General features: G+C 44.6%; 1 protein-coding gene across 1 annotated transcript; it reads left to right on the forward strand.

Moving 5' to 3' along the window:
- The first annotated feature begins 1015 nt into the window (after window positions 1-1015).
- Window positions 1016-16905, forward strand: LOC145348703 (nuclear factor 7, ovary-like). Its single transcript, XM_080196859.1, has 7 exons — window positions 1016-1426; window positions 1515-1610; window positions 1704-1937; window positions 2121-2210; window positions 2485-2507; window positions 3607-3722; window positions 16355-16905. The coding sequence occupies exons 1-7, from the start codon at window positions 1016-1018 to the stop codon at window positions 16903-16905; spliced, it is 1521 nt and encodes a 506-aa protein (XP_080052985.1).
- Window positions 16906-17403: the final 498 nt, after the last annotated feature.

Genomic DNA, 17403 nt, shown 5'->3' on the forward strand with positions numbered 1-17403 from the left:
TTTTCTTGCTGCAATAGCGCGAGTGTTGGGGGAAACTCTTCAAATTCAATCCCAATAGGATGTCGTTTTACCCTCTCCCATTTCCCATGTCCCACAGTCCTGCCCCCACACCCTGTGATGTGCTTCCTCTTTATCAGGGACTGGGAGAGCAGAACTGTCAATGCATCAACTCTACCTCCTTCACCCACTCCATGTGACAGCGAGTTCCACATTCTCCCCACTCTGTGTGAAGAAACTCCGCCCAATATTGGAGGAGAGATTCCACTTCAAATGTTCCCTCATCAGTTAAAAGCAAGTTACTGCGGATGCTGGAACTTGACGAAGAGACATCCAGACTCGAAACATTAGCTCTGTTCTCTCTCCATAGATGCTGTCAGACCTGCTGAGATTTTCCAGCATTTTCTGTTTTCGCTCCGTCATCAGTTGATGTTTCTCTCGGTCAGGGTCCCCGGGAGGGATTCATAAACATGTATAAAACCGTAAGTTTCTCTTTCTAGAAAATAAACCAAACTTCACAGATGGAACCCTCTAAATATCTTCCCGATACCTGCTGTGTAAAATGTCCCCTTCACATTTATAGTACTTGATGTTTTAATGTGAGCGGCTGCAGTCATGAACACAGTTCAATTTCTAGATCTGGATCTCACACCGAGTTTCACCAGAGTGGTTTTAATCGGCACTGGGTTCAGACTGAAGAGAAATGTAATGGAATCTCGATCCCTCCCATCTCCACCCCTTCTCCCCATTCTATCTCTCCACCTCTCTCTCTCTTTCCACTGTCAACATCCCGGGAGCCCAACCTGCCCCCGACTGAGTTCAATGATTTCCCTCCGTTATCCTTGAGACCGCGCCAGTTGTTATCTCCAGTGCGAAAGTGGCGGCGACATGGCCCACTCTGTCATAATAATTCCCTGAGTGCTGCAGTGAACATTATCAGTAAATACCTGAACTGAGGATGTGCGGCAGTAACACCGAAACTGAAAGCGGTTTGTATCAGGAAGTGCTGAGTGTGAACATGGCTTCCAGACAACAGATCCAGAATTTGACCGAGGAGACAATTTGTCCCATTTGTCTCGATTTCTTCACAGATCCGGTAACACTGGATTGTGGACACAACTTCTGCCGCTCCTGTATCACCCAGTGTTGGGAAAAGAAGGAGATAAACTCCTGCCCGGAATGTAGAGAGGAGTTTCCGGGAAGAAACCTCAGGGTAAATAGGACCTTAGCGAATCTGGCCGAGAAAGCTCGACAATTAAAGCTGAATCCGAAAGAGAAGGAAAGTAAACTTCACTGTGAGGAACACCAGGAAGAACTGAAGCTGTTTTGTGAAACTGACAAGAAATTGATCTGTCTGATTTGTAGAGATTCGCGGGAACACAGAGAGCACCGCTTCCTGCCCATTAAAGAAGCTGTTGAAATCTACAAGGTAAAAGGGGAATATTATTTACCTGATAGTTTTATCACATTTTCAACATCCAGCACTTTCATTCTGTGATTTTCTCTCCCAATCCCAGGATCAGCTCAAATCTTCCCTCGATTCTCTCACAGAGAAGAAATCGGCGGTTCTAGAAATGGAAGAGAAGCAGAAAGGGAAGATTTCTGAAGTTAGGGTAAGGTCTCCCTGTGCTGATTTTGTGGGATCTCGGTTAGTTTTGTTTCCTTTATCACGGGACATTAATTATGTTTCACATTTCATTGGGTAGGAACAGTCGAGCAGTCTGCAGACCCACATCACATCCGAGTTCACTAAAATGCGCCAGATTCTCACTGAGAAAGAGCAGCGATTACTCAGAGATCTCAGGGAAGAAGAGGAGAGGATTCTAGAATCAATGGAGAGAAACCTTCGAGAGATTCAGGAGAATTTAAATTCTATTGAGGAGAAACTCTCAAAGTTGCAGAAACAGATGGAGCAAAAAGACCAGCTGATATTTCTGAAGGTGAGGGAATATATTGCAGCTCTGTTCAGGGAAACTTCAGACAGTCACTAAATCACTGATGGCAATGGTGAAATTAATATAGAATTTACTGAAAAATACTAACTGAATTGAACAGAATTGTGTGTCCCTTCCGGAACCGTTTTCCTGTTGTCTCGGATCTAATGGCTCCCACACTATCTGCAGATTCCCGGGAATTCCTGTAACCTCGTGAGAATGAGTTTCCTTGATTTTCACACTTGCTTTGTGATTATTTCCATGTTCCCCGAGTTCAATGTATCCCTGGAACTCCCATTGTAATCCGGTTCCAGTTCCATGTTGTGTGTGTGTGGGTGTGTCTGGGACGGTGTGTGAGTCACTGTGTCTGTGAGCAGGACTGATGTTCAATTCCAGTTTATTTGACGCTGCACAATCTTCCTTCCAAAATGCATCACTTTACATTTCCGTGTGAAATCTCATCTGCTCTGAGTCTGCTCATTTCACCAGCGTGTCTAACTGCTCCTGAAATCTGTTACTGTCACCCTCACTGTTCCTGATTCATTTCTTTCAGGAGGAAGCTTGTCGGAAGAGAAGGTAGGACATGTTCTTTACTGCAACTCTGCAGTTTGGTAAAATAAAGTCAGTGAAGTGTTATTATTTATTGGTTGTCACAACTTTAAGTAGTTGGTCATTCGTTACCAAGACATCACACACTGCAGGAAATGATAAGCTCCGCGTATACACACAGACGAGAACTTTATGATAACTCACCTCATTACAGTGATTTTACATAACTGTTCTACGATATTGTAATAAATAACCGGGAAGTGTAAATAATACAACCAGGCCGGAAGTGACCACTTGCCAGATGTTGGCTGTTAGTGTCTGTGACCTTCCCACTGACCCTGAGAGAACCGCGCAGTCCATGTTTCTGAGGAGTGGGTCACCCATGTTCCTGCCTGGAGCCTGACCAACCCGAGAAAGTCTCAGGTTAAAGGGAGAATGGATTCTAAGTTTATACGAAATAAAAATTGACTCTGCGTCCTTAACAACACAGCACTTGTATTCATATAGAACTTTTATTGCAAATTAACACTGTAAGGAGTTTCACAGGAGCATTATAAAGTAAATTGACACTGATCCAAACAAGGACATATTAATTTGGATGATAGAGGTAGATTTCAGAGAGCGTCTTCAAGGAAGAAAAAAGAATGAAAGTTAGAGAGGATCAGGGAGAGAATTCCAGAGCTCAGGACCTCGGCAGCTGAAGGTCCAGCTCCCAATGGGGGAGTGACTGAAATCAGAGATGTTCAAGGTGTCGGAAGTAGAGAAGAGCAGGATTCTGTGGGGCCAGGGATTGCAGAATTGGATATTCAGCTTTGGGATGTTTTCACCCTTTGTCTTTGTTCCACAAACGTTGTTTATAATACAGCAAGTGGACAGGCAAAATATTTATCCTTTCCTGCAGTTTGTGATGTCTGTTATCAGGTTTTGAACCTTTTTCAGAACATGGCTGTTTCCATTCTCTGCCCTTGAATTTAAAAGTTACTCCTTTCTCATTTAGAGAAACAAGATTAACATTTCACTTTGTACATTTTCTCTGTCATCAAAGTGCTGTAAACTTGACCATTTAAGTAAGTTCTAAAATCTTCTAACAAAGACAAATTCATAGCATCATTTTTACCATTTACAGGATTAGTGAGGAGATTCGCAAACTCTCAGTACCTGCTGCCGCCCTGCCTATCAGAAAGTACAAAGACCTTTTACAGTACAGAGCATGGAGAGAAATGATAAACTTCATTAACCCCGGTAAGTCTCATATTAATTGTCCTGCTTATCAATCCAGTTGTAAATATATTGAATGGGCTCCAAAGATCCAGCTTAAATGCTCACATTTCCGGTTGTTAATACCTGCAGTCTCCCCATTCTCATATTTCTCTTTGAGGTTCCTCTGGGTACGTGTCTGAAGCCATCAGCACTGTGTGTCAAAGCAGTGAAGGGATCTGTATAACCAGAGGAATAGAGCACCAATCTCAGGATGTGAAATGGAATTGCTCCAGGAGACTGGACTGGTCTCGTCTGTCATTGTGGGAAACATTTTTTTTGTCATCATTTATCAGGAAGACACACAGACATTAGAGAGCAAGTGTTAAACGGCAGATAATCTGTTTGGTGGAATTCGATACCTTAATCAAGAGGATGGATGCAGAAAGTGCGAGTCCGCAGTGGATATGGGAGGGAACATAAGAACATAGAAATAGGAGCAGGAGTAGGCCATCTAGCCCTTTGAGCCTGCCCCGCCATTCACCAAGATCATGGCTGATCTGAAGTGGCTCAGTTCCACTTTCCCGCTTAATCCCCTTGCCTACCAAAAAACTATCTACCCGCATCTTAAACATATTTAGCGAGGTAGCCTCAACCACTTCAACGGGCAGAGAATTCCAGAGATTCACCACCCTTTCAGTGAAGAAGTTCCTCCTCAACTCTGTTCTAAACTGCCCCCCCACTTATCTTGAGGCTGTGCCCTCTAGTCCTGCTGTCCTTTCTGAGCAGGAAGAACCTCTCCACCTCTACCCTATCCATCCCTTTCATCATCTTATACATCTCAATGAGATCTCCCCTCATCCTTCTAAACTCTAATGAGTACAAGCCCAGTCTATTCAGCCTCTCCTCATAGCTCAACCCCCTCAACTCCGGTATCAGCCTAGTGAACCACCTCTGCACTCCCTCCAAGGCCAAAATATCCTTGTGCAGGTGCAGCGACCAAAACTGCACACAGTACTCCAGCTGCAGCCTCACCAGTGCCCTGTACAGTTGCAGCAAGACCGCCCTACTTCTATATTCAATCCCCCTCGCTATGAAGGCCAGCATCCCATTTGCCTTCCTGACCACCTGCTGCACCTGTAGGCTGGGTTTTTGCGACTCATGCACAAGGACCCCGAGGTCCTTCTGCACCGTAGCATGCTGCAGCTTTTCGCCCTGTAAGTAGTAGTCCTTCCTACCATTATTCCTACAAAAGTGGATAACCTCACACTTGCCAACATTGTATTCCATCTGCCAGGTCCTCGCCCACTCGCTCAACCTATCTAGATCCCTCTGCAGACTTCCCACACCCTCCGCACAATTTGCCGTTCCACTTATCTTGTGTCATGAGCAAACTTCGACACCTTACACTCGGTTCCCTCCTCCAGGTCATCTATACAAATGGTAAATAGCTGAGGCCCCAGTACCGATCCCTGGGGCACTCCACTAGTCACCAAGCGCCAATCCGAATAGCACCCATTGACACCCACTCTCTGCCTCCTATTTGACAGCCAATCCCCTATCCACGCAAAAACCCTACCCCCAACTCCATGCCCCCTAAACTTCTGTAACAACCTTTTGTGCGGCACCTCATCAAACACCTTCTGAAAATCGAGAAACACCACATCCACCGGTTCCCCTCTATCCAATGCACTAGACACATCCTCACAGAATTCTAACAAATTCGTCAGACACGACTTCCCCTTAACGAAACCGTGCTGCATCTGCTCTATCAAACAACTCTTCTCAAGATGCCTTGCTATTTTCTCCTTGATTACGGATTCAAGCGTATTTCCTACAACAGACGTTAAACTAACCGGCCTATAATTCCCTGCCTTTTGCCTGCTACCCTTTTTAAACAGCTAGGGGTTTCCAGTGGAATGTGGTGATCTTATTGAAATGTTCAAGATCCGGAATAAACGGGTGGTTATAAACGTCCACAGATTTCACACAGTCACAGAGTCTAGATCAAAGTAGATATAGCTTTAAATCTAGAATAGGGAGGATGACAGGGCAGTTTGGATTGAGTGAGGTTGAATTTTTGAGTGACTCCATTGATGTCGTGAACCAGTGAACCCATCGCTCACTCGATGAATTTGATCTGAGGGCTGATCTTCAGAACAAAATCACTGTCCAGTTTCCCACGGGTTTGCAGTGTGGGAAAATGTTCTCTCATTCTGAGGAGAGAACAGGGGACAAGAAATCCTCATGAATACACAGCAGGAGTGAGAGAGAAAGGAGCAACAAGCAGGAGTAAGAAAAATAACTCACCTCCTGGTCACAGAGAAATCATCAAAAGCTCCCTTCATTCCTGCAGTGTGAGCCTAAACACTTTAGAACCAGTGGAATCGTTTTGAGGAACAGTCAGTGTTTGAATGTAGAAAATGAGAAAACCAATTTCCAAACAAGATCACAGGAACAGCATTTGATGATGATGGAGTCTTCTGTTTTGATGTTGTCGTTTCCGGTATAAATATTAGAAAGGAAACAGAGCAAATAACTCCTTATATCATTTCTATTAGGGTTTCCAGTGGTCCCTTTAAGACCAGGGATTAATTGTACAGATTGTTCCTCTGGGTGGGGCATCACCATCGAATGGAAGATCAAGATTGTATTGAGTCTCCAGTTATATCAAATGCCTCCAGTTTGCACAGGAAATGTGACTTCTCCTTATGTTTAGTGTGGGAACACTGGATTTTGCTGCTGCTACATTATTGTGGGGGTTTGATCTCGGCCATTCTTTATATTCTGATCAGTCATCTGACCTGCCATTCATCTTTGCTCAGGTAGTGAACTACAGATGGTGGGTCCTCCCATTGGGGATTTTCTTTCTAGTAGGAATATATTTATTCTGAATATTCTAAAATATCATCTTAAATGTCTGCCATTGCTTCTCTATCGATATATTCCCAAGCCTGGGGGCCCAGTTCACTACGACTAGCTTAGCTTTCATGACCAGATAGTTGCTCCTACTTAAGTTTAAAATACCGAACTTAGACCCTCTCTTTTCCCTTTCAAACTGGATTTCAAATTCAATCATATTGTAGTTGCTGCGGCGGCGTGCTGCCTTACTCTGAATTCATTAATTATTCCTGTCACATTACTCAAAGACAAGTCTAATATAACCTACTCGCTGGTTAATTCCAGAACATTCCGCTATGAGAAACTTTCTCGAAAGAATTCTGTGAACTCCCCATCCAGGCAACTACAGCCTGATTTTTCTGTTATTTTTAGATGAAAATCGCCCATGATTATTACTGTCTCTTTATCTGTGACCCACATTGTGGCCACTGTTGTGAGGATTGTAGACCACTCCCAAAATTGAGTTCTTTCCCCTACTATTCCTCATCTCCAAACCAATTTTTAACGTATCTCCTGAACCAAGATCATCTCCAGCTACTGCACCAATGGGGTCCTTGATAAACAGTGCTCCCCCTCCACCTTTACCTAACTTTCTATTCTTCTTGAATGTTATTAAATGTTGTCCTTTCCTCCTGCAGCAATGTCCCTGTAAAGTTATCAGATCATATTCATTTACTTCAATGTGTGTAATCAATTTGGTAACTTTATTATGAATGTTGTGTGCATTCAGATACAGAGCCTTTAGTTTCATATTTTTATTATCTTTGTACGATTTAGTGTTGACTGTTGGTGTATTTGTAGGTTTTATCTGTTTGTCCATTCCCGTTATTCTCTGATCCTCGTTTCCCATATTATTTTGATGGTTTCTTGCCTTGAATCTCCCCCTGGATTTGCCACATATATTCAAGTTAGCTTACCCTCTGAGTTTAGTTTGAAGCCCTCTTTACTTCCCGTGTTATGCAATTTCCTGGAACACTCATTCTAGCAGTTCAGGTGTCGACTGTCCCAACAATCAGGCGGCATGGGGGAGTGGGGGATGTGGCAAGATAGCACAGTGGTTAGCAGGGACTTGGGTTCGATTCCCAGCTTGGGTCACTGTCTGTGTGTAGTTTGCACGTTCTCCCTGTGCTAGCTTGGGTTTCCTCTGGGTGCTCCGGTTTCCTCCCACATTCTGAAAGACATGCTGGTTAGGTGCATTGACTGGAACAGGGGCCAGACTGTGGCAACTAGGGGAATTTCACAGTAACTTCATTGCAGTGTTAATGTAAGCCAGTGCTCCACAAGGCTATTTCCTCAGTCCAGTCCTCAAACACCTATGACCATGTGGCCAAATGCCCCTCCAGCCCAATATTCAAATTTGCTGATGATACAACCGTAGTGGGTCAAATCTCAAACAATGATGAGATGGGCTACAGGGAAGAAATAGAGAATCTGGCAATATGGTGTGACGACAATCTCCCTCAATGTCGTAAAATGAACGAGAGTCATCAACTTCAGGAAATGTATTGGAGGATATGCTCCTGTCTACAAAAACAGGGAGGAAGCGGCAATGGTCGAGAGCTTCAGATTTCAAAGTGTTCAGATCACTAATAGCCTGTCCTGGTCCCTCCATGCCAATACAATAGTTAAGAAAGATCAACAGTGCCTGTACTTTCTCAGGAGGCTTCGGAAATTTAGCATGACCACCATGACTCTCACCAACTTTTACAGATGCACCTTAGAAAGCATTGATATGGCTCCTGCTTTGACCAAGCCTACAACAAACTACAAAGTGTAGCCTAATCCATCATGCAAACCAGTCCCCCATCCATTGACACTGTCTACACTTCCCGCTGCCTGAGGGAAAGCAGCCAGCATAATCAAGTATCCCGTGCACCCTGGACATATTCTCTTCCAACTTCTTGTATCTGTCGGGAAAAAGATACAAAAGTCTGAGAATACGTACAAACCAACTCAAGAACAGCTTCTTCCTTGCTGCCATCAGACTTTTGATTGGTGTTATTACATATTAAGCTGCTTTCTCTTCACCCCATCTGTAACTGTAACACTATATTCGGCATCCTATACTTTCCTTCTCTCATATGTACTCTATGAATAGTACTTTTCATCTGTATAGCCTGCAAGAAACAATATTTTTCACAGTATAAATGTGACAATAATAAATCAAATCAAAACAACCCACTGTCCCCAATACTGGTGCCAATGCCCATGATTCAGACACCAGCCTTTGAACATTCATCTTTGCCATCTCATTTTCCCTCTGCCTGTTTACATGTAGCTCAGGTAATGATCCAGAGATTATTACCTTTGAGGTTCTGCTCCTTAATTTGTACCGAGCCTCTCATGGTGACTACGCCCTTTACAGACATCCCAAATACCCCTGCTTGTGTGACCACTTCCCTCCAACCTCAGTGTCCCAGCCCACAATATCACCCTGATTGACCATTAGTGGAGTGGACCAGGACAATCTTCTTTGCTTGTCCTGTCTATGTCTTTGGTACCTAAATAGTCCATGTCAACTGGATCCTCCCACTTAGTGAAAATTCCTCTCCAGCTCAGAACTCTGGTACGATCAAGCAACTGAATTGTCTTGGCTCTCGCTTTTGCTGCAGAGATCAGTATCTGTGTCCCACACTATATTGTCCCCTACTGCAACCACATTCCTGTTTGTTATCCCCCACTTGATAGGCTTCCTGTATCATAGTGCCATGGTTCGACTGCTCACTCACTTTTCAGCCTTTGTTTTCATCCACACAGATTATAAGCACCTCAAATCTTTTCAACAACTGCAAAGTCTGAGGTTCCTCCATTACTGTCTGCTCAGTCCCTTTCCTTGTCTCAGTCTCGATCACATCTTCCTGTCACTCACTGCTGACCAAAACAGATGACCCTATTCTAAGAGGTGTGACCATATTCCAGATCAAATTATCCAGGGATTTCTCCCATTCCCTTTCATTGTGCAGTGTCTGCAGTTCAGCCTCTAACTCACTCATTCTGATCTGGAAGTCCTCCAGCTGCTCACACTTTCTGCAGATGTGTTAGTCATGGATTACCTGGACATCCAAAATCACACATTCCTCAACTGCAACATAACACCTGTCTTGCATTGTTCCTCATGTTATCTACTTAAATTTAATTAAATTACTCACTTAATTAACTTAGAATAATTCCAGTGATAACCACATTTCTTTCCCCTGTGCATTTCATTCCCACATGAACCTGATTCGCCCCTCACTCAGTCTCCATCCCAGTCCAGCGTAGTCACCTGTCTCATGCACCTATTACTGGCCATGCATTTTGAAAGGTGTGTCTTATTTATAGACCGTCTGCTGAGTCGCTTGCTAGTTTTACTTCCTGCTGCACTGATTAACACTCATGAACGAACTGATTTCAGGTGGTTGACAGATAACTGCCACTCCAGATAGTTCTCTAGTTAACATAGAATCTGGAAGCAGGAGTAGGCCATTTGGCCCTTCAAACATGCTCTGCTTTTTATTTTGATCATGGCGGATCATCAAATTCAATATCCTGATCCCCCCTTCTCCCCATATCTCTTGATCCATTAGCCCCAAGAACTATATCTAATTTCTTTTCGAAATCACACAACATTTTGGCCTCAACTACATTCAGTTATTGTGAATTCCACAGATTCACCATCCTCTGGGTGAAGAAATTTCTCCTCACCTCAGTTCTAAAAGGTTTACCGCTTATCCTCAAACTAAGACCCCTCGTACCAGACTCCTCCACGATTTGGAACATCCTTTACGAATCTATCCTGTCCAACTCTGTTAGAATTTTAAAGTTTCTATGAGATCCCGTTTTCACCCTTCTAAACTGCAGTGACTATAATCCTAACCGACTTAGTCTCTCTTCATGTGACAGACCTGCCACCCCAGAAATCAGCCTGGTAATCCTTGGCTGTATTCCCTCTATAGCAAGGACATCCTTCCTCAGATAAGGAGGTCAAAACTGCACACAGTAGTCCAGGTGTGGCCTCACCAATGTGCAATATAATTGCAGCAAAACATCCCCATTCCAATACTCAAATCCTCTCATGATGAAGGTCAACATATCACAGCACAGGAACACGCCCATTGGCCCTCCAAGCCTGCATCGACCATGCTGTCCAACTGAACTAAAATCCCCTGCCCACACAAGAACCATATCCCTCCATTCCCACCCTATTCATGTATTTGTCAAGACTCCCCTTAAAAGCCACGATCGTATCTCCTTCCATCTCTCTCGGCAGAGAGTCCCAGACACCTGCCACCCTCTGTGTAAAAAAACTTACCTCGTACATCTCCTATAAACCTTGTCCCTCGCAACTTAAACTTATGCTCACTAGTAATTGACTCTTCCACCTTGGGAGAAAGCTTCTGAATATCAACTCTGTCTATGCCCCTCATAATCTATCAATTCGCCCCTCAACCTCCATCGTTCCAGTGAGAACAAAACAAGCTTCTCCAACCTCTCGTCATATCTAATGTCCTCCATATCCCCAGGGTCTGATGGGATATAGCCCAGAATACTGAGAGAGGCAAGGGAGGAAATTGCTGGGGCCTTGAGTGAAATCTTTGCATCCTCACCAGCTACAGAGAAGGTCCCAGAGGATTGGAGAATACCTAATGTTGTTCCTACATTTAAGAAGGGTAGCAAGAATAATCCAGGTAATTCCAATCCGATGAGCCTTACTTCAGTAGTAGGGAAATTATTGGAGAGGATTCTTCGAGACAGGATATATTCCCACTTGGAAATAAGTGGACGTATTAGTGAGAGCCAACATGGTTTTGTGAAGGGGAGGTCGTGTCTCACGAACTTGATCGAGTTTTTCGAGGAAGTGACAAAGATGACTGATGAGAGTAGGGCAGTGGATGTTGTCTACATGGACTTCAGTAAGGCCTTTGACAAGGTCCCTCATAACTGACTGGTGCTGAAGCTGAACTTGCATGGGATCAGAGGTGAACTAGCAAAGTGGATAAAGTCAAAGAAGACAGAGCATAGGAATGAAAGGGTGAGTTTCTGAATGGAGGGCTGTGACAAGTGGTGATCCTCAGGGATCAGTACTGGGATCTTTGCTGCTTGTAATATATATAAATGATTTGGAGGAAAATGTAACTGGATGGATTAGTAAGATTGCGGATGACGAAAAGGTTGGTGGATTTGTGGATAGCGATGAGGACTATCAGGGGATACAGCAGTTGGAGACTTGGGCAGCGAGATGGCAGATGGAAATTGATCTGGACAATTTTTTTACTCAGAGAGTGGGTGCCTGGAACTGGGTTGCCAGGGATGGTAGCGGAAGCGGATACCGTAGTGAGTTTTAAGGGGCGTCTTGACAAGTACATGAATTGGAGGGAACAGAGGGATATGGTCCCCAAAAGGGTAGACGGTTTTAGTTAAGTTGGGCAGCATGGTCAGTGCAGGATTGGAAGGCCGAAGGGCCTGTTCCTATGCAGTTTGTTAAACTGATCCTTTTTCCGAAATCCCGACTGTGCCCAAGTTCACCATTATTTTCTCAGTGTTCAGTTATTACATCATTTGTTATGGATCCTAGCATTTTCCTTCGGACTAATGTCAGGCTAACAAGTTTTTCATTCTCCATATTCTATCTCCCTTCTTTCTTAAACATCGGAGTTATATTTGCACCTTCCAATCTGCAGGAACAATTGCAAGGTCTGTAGAATTTTGAAAGATAACCACCAATGCATCAACTTTCTGGACAGTCACTACTTTCAGCATCTGAGATAGAGACCACCAAGTCTGGGGAAATTTATCTACTTCAAATCTCATTCATTTCTCTATTTCTTACAAGCATAAACGCATCTTGTTGTTCCTCATTAATGCCAGTCACCTGATCCTCCATTATTTATGGGAGGTTTTTAATGAATGGTGATCATTGACATTTGGACAGATTATTGAGAAAGTCTGTGTGTTCTACGTTGGTCATGTCATCTAACATGAGGTTTGAGGTGTGTGTGAGACCAGTGCCTGGAGCTGTGAGGTAGCAGCCGAGCCAATGCACCACTGTGCGTTGTGTTTCTTTCAAATTATGGAATCTTATGGCTTTATCCTCTTAGTGAGTAATTAGGATTTCCTTTTAATTCATGCTTACCTCGTTCATTATTCATGTATAAGATATATAGTATTAACTGTTTGCTTTGTTGACTCTTTCATAGAAAAAATTATTCCTCACTTCCCCACTTACTCTAATTCAGGGTCCTGGCGAGTCAGAGACAATGCAGACAGGCACAGGGTGTTAAGACACCAATCCATCACAGGGCACACACTCACACACAAAAATTAAAGGGGCAATTTAACATTGCCAATCCACCTAATCCACACATCATTGATGTGGGGAGGAAACGGGAGCACCCGGAGGAAACCCATGCAGACACAGGGAGAACATGCAAACCTCAACACAGACAGTGACCCAAGGTTGGAATTGAACCCATGTCTCTGGAGCTGTGAGGCAGCATTGCCAACCATTATGTCCTGACGCTGTCTCAAAAATTATTGTATTTCTTTCAAATTATTGAATCTCATGGCTTTATACCCTTCTTCAGTAACTGGGATTTCAAAGTTGCTCTGTGCACCAAAGAAACGTTGATTGTTCCTATTCTGAACATAACCAAATATGGAGCCTCATCCAATATTGTAACAAATTTGGGGTCTGGTCTGATATCGCACTGAGAAACTCAGAACTTTAGTGTAGAGAGGGATCTGGATGTCCTGGTGTAAAAATCACCAAATCTTTGTCTGCATTTACAGGAAGTAATTAGGAATATCAATGGAATGTTAGTGTTTATTGGAAGGACAATCAAATTTAAAAAACTGTGCCTGCAAGCATACAGGGCCTTAGTGAGGCTGCATTTGGAGTAATGTGCAATATTTTGATCTCCTTACGTAAGATCATGAGATCATAAGACAAAGGTAGGCCATTTGGCTCATTGAGTCTGCTCTGCCATTCAATGAGAACAGGACTAGTCTGATGTGATAATCCTCCAATTCCATTTTCCCACCTTATTTCCATAACCCTGATTCCACTACTGATTAAAAATCTGTCTCTCTCAACCCCAAAGATATGTTCCAGTCTTTATATCTCTCTGCGGTGAAGAGTTCCAAGAATTCACTACCTCTGAGAGAAGAAATTCCTCCTCATCTCTGTCTTAAATGGATAAGCCTTTGCTCTGAGAATATGCCCTTTGGTCGTGGACTCTCCCACAAGGGGAAATGAACTATCAGCATCCAAGCTGTCAAGCCCCCTGAGAATCCTGTATGTATCAATAAGGTCACCTCTCATTCTTCTTAACTCCAATGAGTACAGGCCCAACCTACCTAGCCTTGATTGTTAAAAATATCCCGCCATATTTGGAATCAGTCAAATTAACTTTCTCTGGACTGCTTTTAATGGTGGCACGTCTTTTCTGAGTTCAGGGGATGAAAACAGTATTCCAGGTGTGGCCGAACTAGTCACTTGTACAGTTCTAGCAATACCTCCCTATTTTCATACTCCATTCCCTTTTCAATTAAGGTCAATATTCCATTTGTCTTCCCTAACACTTGCTGAGCTTGCATGCCAGCTTTTTTGTGATTTGTGCACAAGGATCCCAAATCCCTCTGTGCTGCAGCTTTCTGCAGTCTTTCTCTATTTAAATAATATCCAGCTCCTTTATTCTTCCCACCAATCTGCATAACTTCACATTTTCCTGCATTATTTTTCATCTGCCAAGCTTTCACCCACACACCTAATTTTTTTTATCCCTCTGTAGACCCTGTCATCCTCAGCACTTGCCTTCCCACCTATTTTTGTGTCATCTCAAATTTAGCAGCAGTACATTCACTTCCCTTATGCAAATTATCAGTATACATAACATAAGAAATGACCATTGAATTAGAGACGGATTCCTGGGATGAAGAAAGTTATATTATCATGAAAGCCTGAGCAGATTTGGCCTATATCCATTGGAGTTTAGCAGAATGAGAGGTGATCTTATTGAAACATAGAAGACACTGAGGGGACTCGACAGGATTGATGCTGAGTTGATGTTTCCCTTGTGATGGCGTCTTGTATAATGCACATTTTGAAAATTAGCAATCTCGCATTTAATACAGAAATGAGATTTTGTTTTCTATCAGAGGGTCATTTGTGTTGGAATTCTCTACCCCAGTGAGCAGTGGAGGCCGGATCACTGAGAATATTCAATCAGATCAGTCATGATCTTGTTCAGAACAGGCTTGAGGGGCCGAATGGCCTACTCCTGTTCCGAATTCTTTTGTTCTTGGAATTGAGGTTTTGTGTGATATCTTACAGACTCGGATTGTGAACAATCTGTACAGTGACATTTACACAATGTTTCACAGAGATATCACCTCCCACCCGCTGTCTCCAGCTTTCTCTCCTCTACCTCTGTCCCGTCTCCCTCTCTCCTCAACCTTGACGGTCACCCCCACCCCCCCACTCTCCTTCTCACAGCCTGTCTTCCCTTTCTCAAATTCTCCTTCCCCAACCCTGCTATCTCTCTCTCCTTCCACTCCCTGCCACTTATGCGCTCCTCTGCTCACATGCTCCCCCCTTCTCCCCACTAACTTCTTTCCACCTACATTCTCTCCCTCCCCTTTCTCCCTCTCTCACTCATCTCCCATTCTTCCTTTGTGTCTCCCTCTTTAATCCGTCTCTTCTTCCTACTTTGTGTGGCATGGTGGCTCAGTGGTTCGCATTGCTGCCCCAAAGAGCCAGGGATCTGCTTTCGATTCCTGGTTTGGGTCACGTCTGTGCAGAATCTACACGTTCTCCCTCACGTCTGCGTGGGTTTCCTTCCACAGTTCGAAAGACATGCTGGTTCGCGATGCTAAATTCTCCCTCAGTGTACTCGAACAGACACCAAAGTGTGGTGACGAGGGGATTTTCACACTAACTTCATTACAGTGTTAATGTAAGCCTACTTGTGACACTAATTAACTTGGAAATCAATCTGTCCCGCAATCTCTCTCCCATTTCCCACAACCATCCCATCTCCCTGCCAGCCACTCATTTGTCCCTCCTGCTCCCTGACCCTGCTCCTCACCCACTCTCTCTCAGCACCTTCCTATTCTCCCCCATCAACATATAATCTCTCTCCACCTCACCTCCTATCCCCTTCCCTCATCATTCTGGTATACTTCTCCCCCTCACTCTCTTCTCTTCAGACTCTCTCCCCTTTCCCTCTCTCTCACATTCTTCCCTGCCCCTCCTGCTTTATTTCCCATCCTGTCTTTACACGGAAGGGTCTGTTTATTTCTTCCTCCCACACTATCTGCCTTCCAGATCCTCTCTCTACTCTGCTCTTTCTTTCTCACCCACTATCCCAATCCCTGTCATCTGCTCTGCCGTTCTCTCTCCTGCTTCCACACTCAAAACATCCCACTCTGAATCTCCCACATCCCACTCTCAATCTCCCTCTTTACACTCCGGCTCCCTGCAGTCCCTCTCATTCCTGCCTCTTCTCTCTTCCCAACTGCACCCCTCCACCTATCCTCTCATTCCCCCCTCCCTATCTCTCTGTCACTCACTATCTTCTCTCCGCTCTTCCCTGTCTTTCCTTCCTGGTCTACTCCCCCTCCTCTCCCCTCCCTCCGGCTCCATATTGCCATCCCATTCCTACTTCCACTCTCTCCTCCCCCTCATTTTCCCTGACCCCTCACAAACCTCTCTCCTCTCTTCCTCACTCCTCACACTCTCTCCCCTCTCCACCCGCTCTCTCTAAATCACTGACTGTGTTATTTTAACTTTCCCCCAGCTCCAGCCTCTCTGACTCTGGATCCGAACACAGCGCATCCCCAGCTCATCCTGTCTGAGGACCGGACCAGTGTGAGACTCGGAGACGAATGGCAGCTGCTCCCTGACACCCCGGAGAGGTTTGATTTCTGGCCCTTTGTCCTGGGATCAGAGGGATTCACAACAGGGAGACATTACTGGGAGGTGGAGGTTGGGGAGAAGACACGGTGGGATCTGGGAGTGGCCCGAGAGTCTGTGAAGAGGAAAGGGGCAATCGACCTGAGCCCTGAGTCTGGATTCTGGATGGTGAGGCTGTTTCCCGGAAGTGGGTATTCAGCCCTCACCTCCCCGTCACTGACCCGCCTCACCCCGAGTGTGAATCTCCGGAAGATCGGGGTTTCCCTGGACTATGAGGGTGGACAGGTGTCATTTTACAATGCGGACAACATGTCCCATCTCCACACTTGCACCCACACTTTCACTGAGAGGATCTTTCCCTTCTTCAGTCCGGGATCGAATATCGACGGGAAAAACTCGGCGCTGCTGACAATCTGCGGGATTAAAGGTCTCTAACAGATCCATCCCATAATTTTACACCGTCTCCCTGCCTCCTGCCAGCTGTAAACTGATGGAACCTGTTCATGTTGTGGTTATTATAAAGAATTATAATTTACATTGGGGGCTCCATGATTACATTTATAAAATGATTCTTCAAACAAAACAATCTGTGAACCGCTGGAATAGAAACAGTTTTTCTCAAAGATTCCACAGTTCATCATTAAATCCAAGAAGCAGAAACTCAACATGTTGTTTGTGTCTGTCACTGAGTGAGGGAGGCGGGATTCCGGGGAATTTAGAAGCCGACTGGCCGGAGCTCCTGTCACTCAGAGCGAGGGAGGCGGGATTCCGGGGAATGGTGAAGCCGATTGGTCAGGATGGATGTCATTTACATTGAGGGGGCGGTCCGGGGGGACAGTCGAATGGTCGCTGTAACTGTCAATCAGAGAAGAAGCGGGTGCTCTTGACACCGGGAAGACTCCGGTCACAGAGACTGAGGAGGCGGGGTTCATG

This window comes from Carcharhinus amblyrhynchos, chromosome 9 (assembly GCF_965287045.1).
Source record: "Carcharhinus amblyrhynchos chromosome 9, sCarAmb.v2.hapA, whole genome shotgun sequence".
In the NCBI taxonomy this organism is placed as follows: domain Eukaryota; kingdom Metazoa; phylum Chordata; class Chondrichthyes; order Carcharhiniformes; family Carcharhinidae; genus Carcharhinus; species Carcharhinus amblyrhynchos.

Coding starts and splice junctions, on each gene's coding strand:
- LOC145348703 (XM_080196859.1), top strand. CDS start 1,016: ATGGCTTCCAGACAACAGATCCAGAATTTGACCGAGGAGACAATTTGT. Junction 1,427..1,514: donor AAGCTGTTGAAATCTACAAG/GTAAAAGGGGAA, acceptor TCCCAATCCCAG/GATCAGCTCAAATCTTCCCT. Junction 2,211..2,484: donor CCATGTTCCCCGAGTTCAAT/GTATCCCTGGAA, acceptor CATTTCTTTCAG/GAGGAAGCTTGTCGGAAGAG.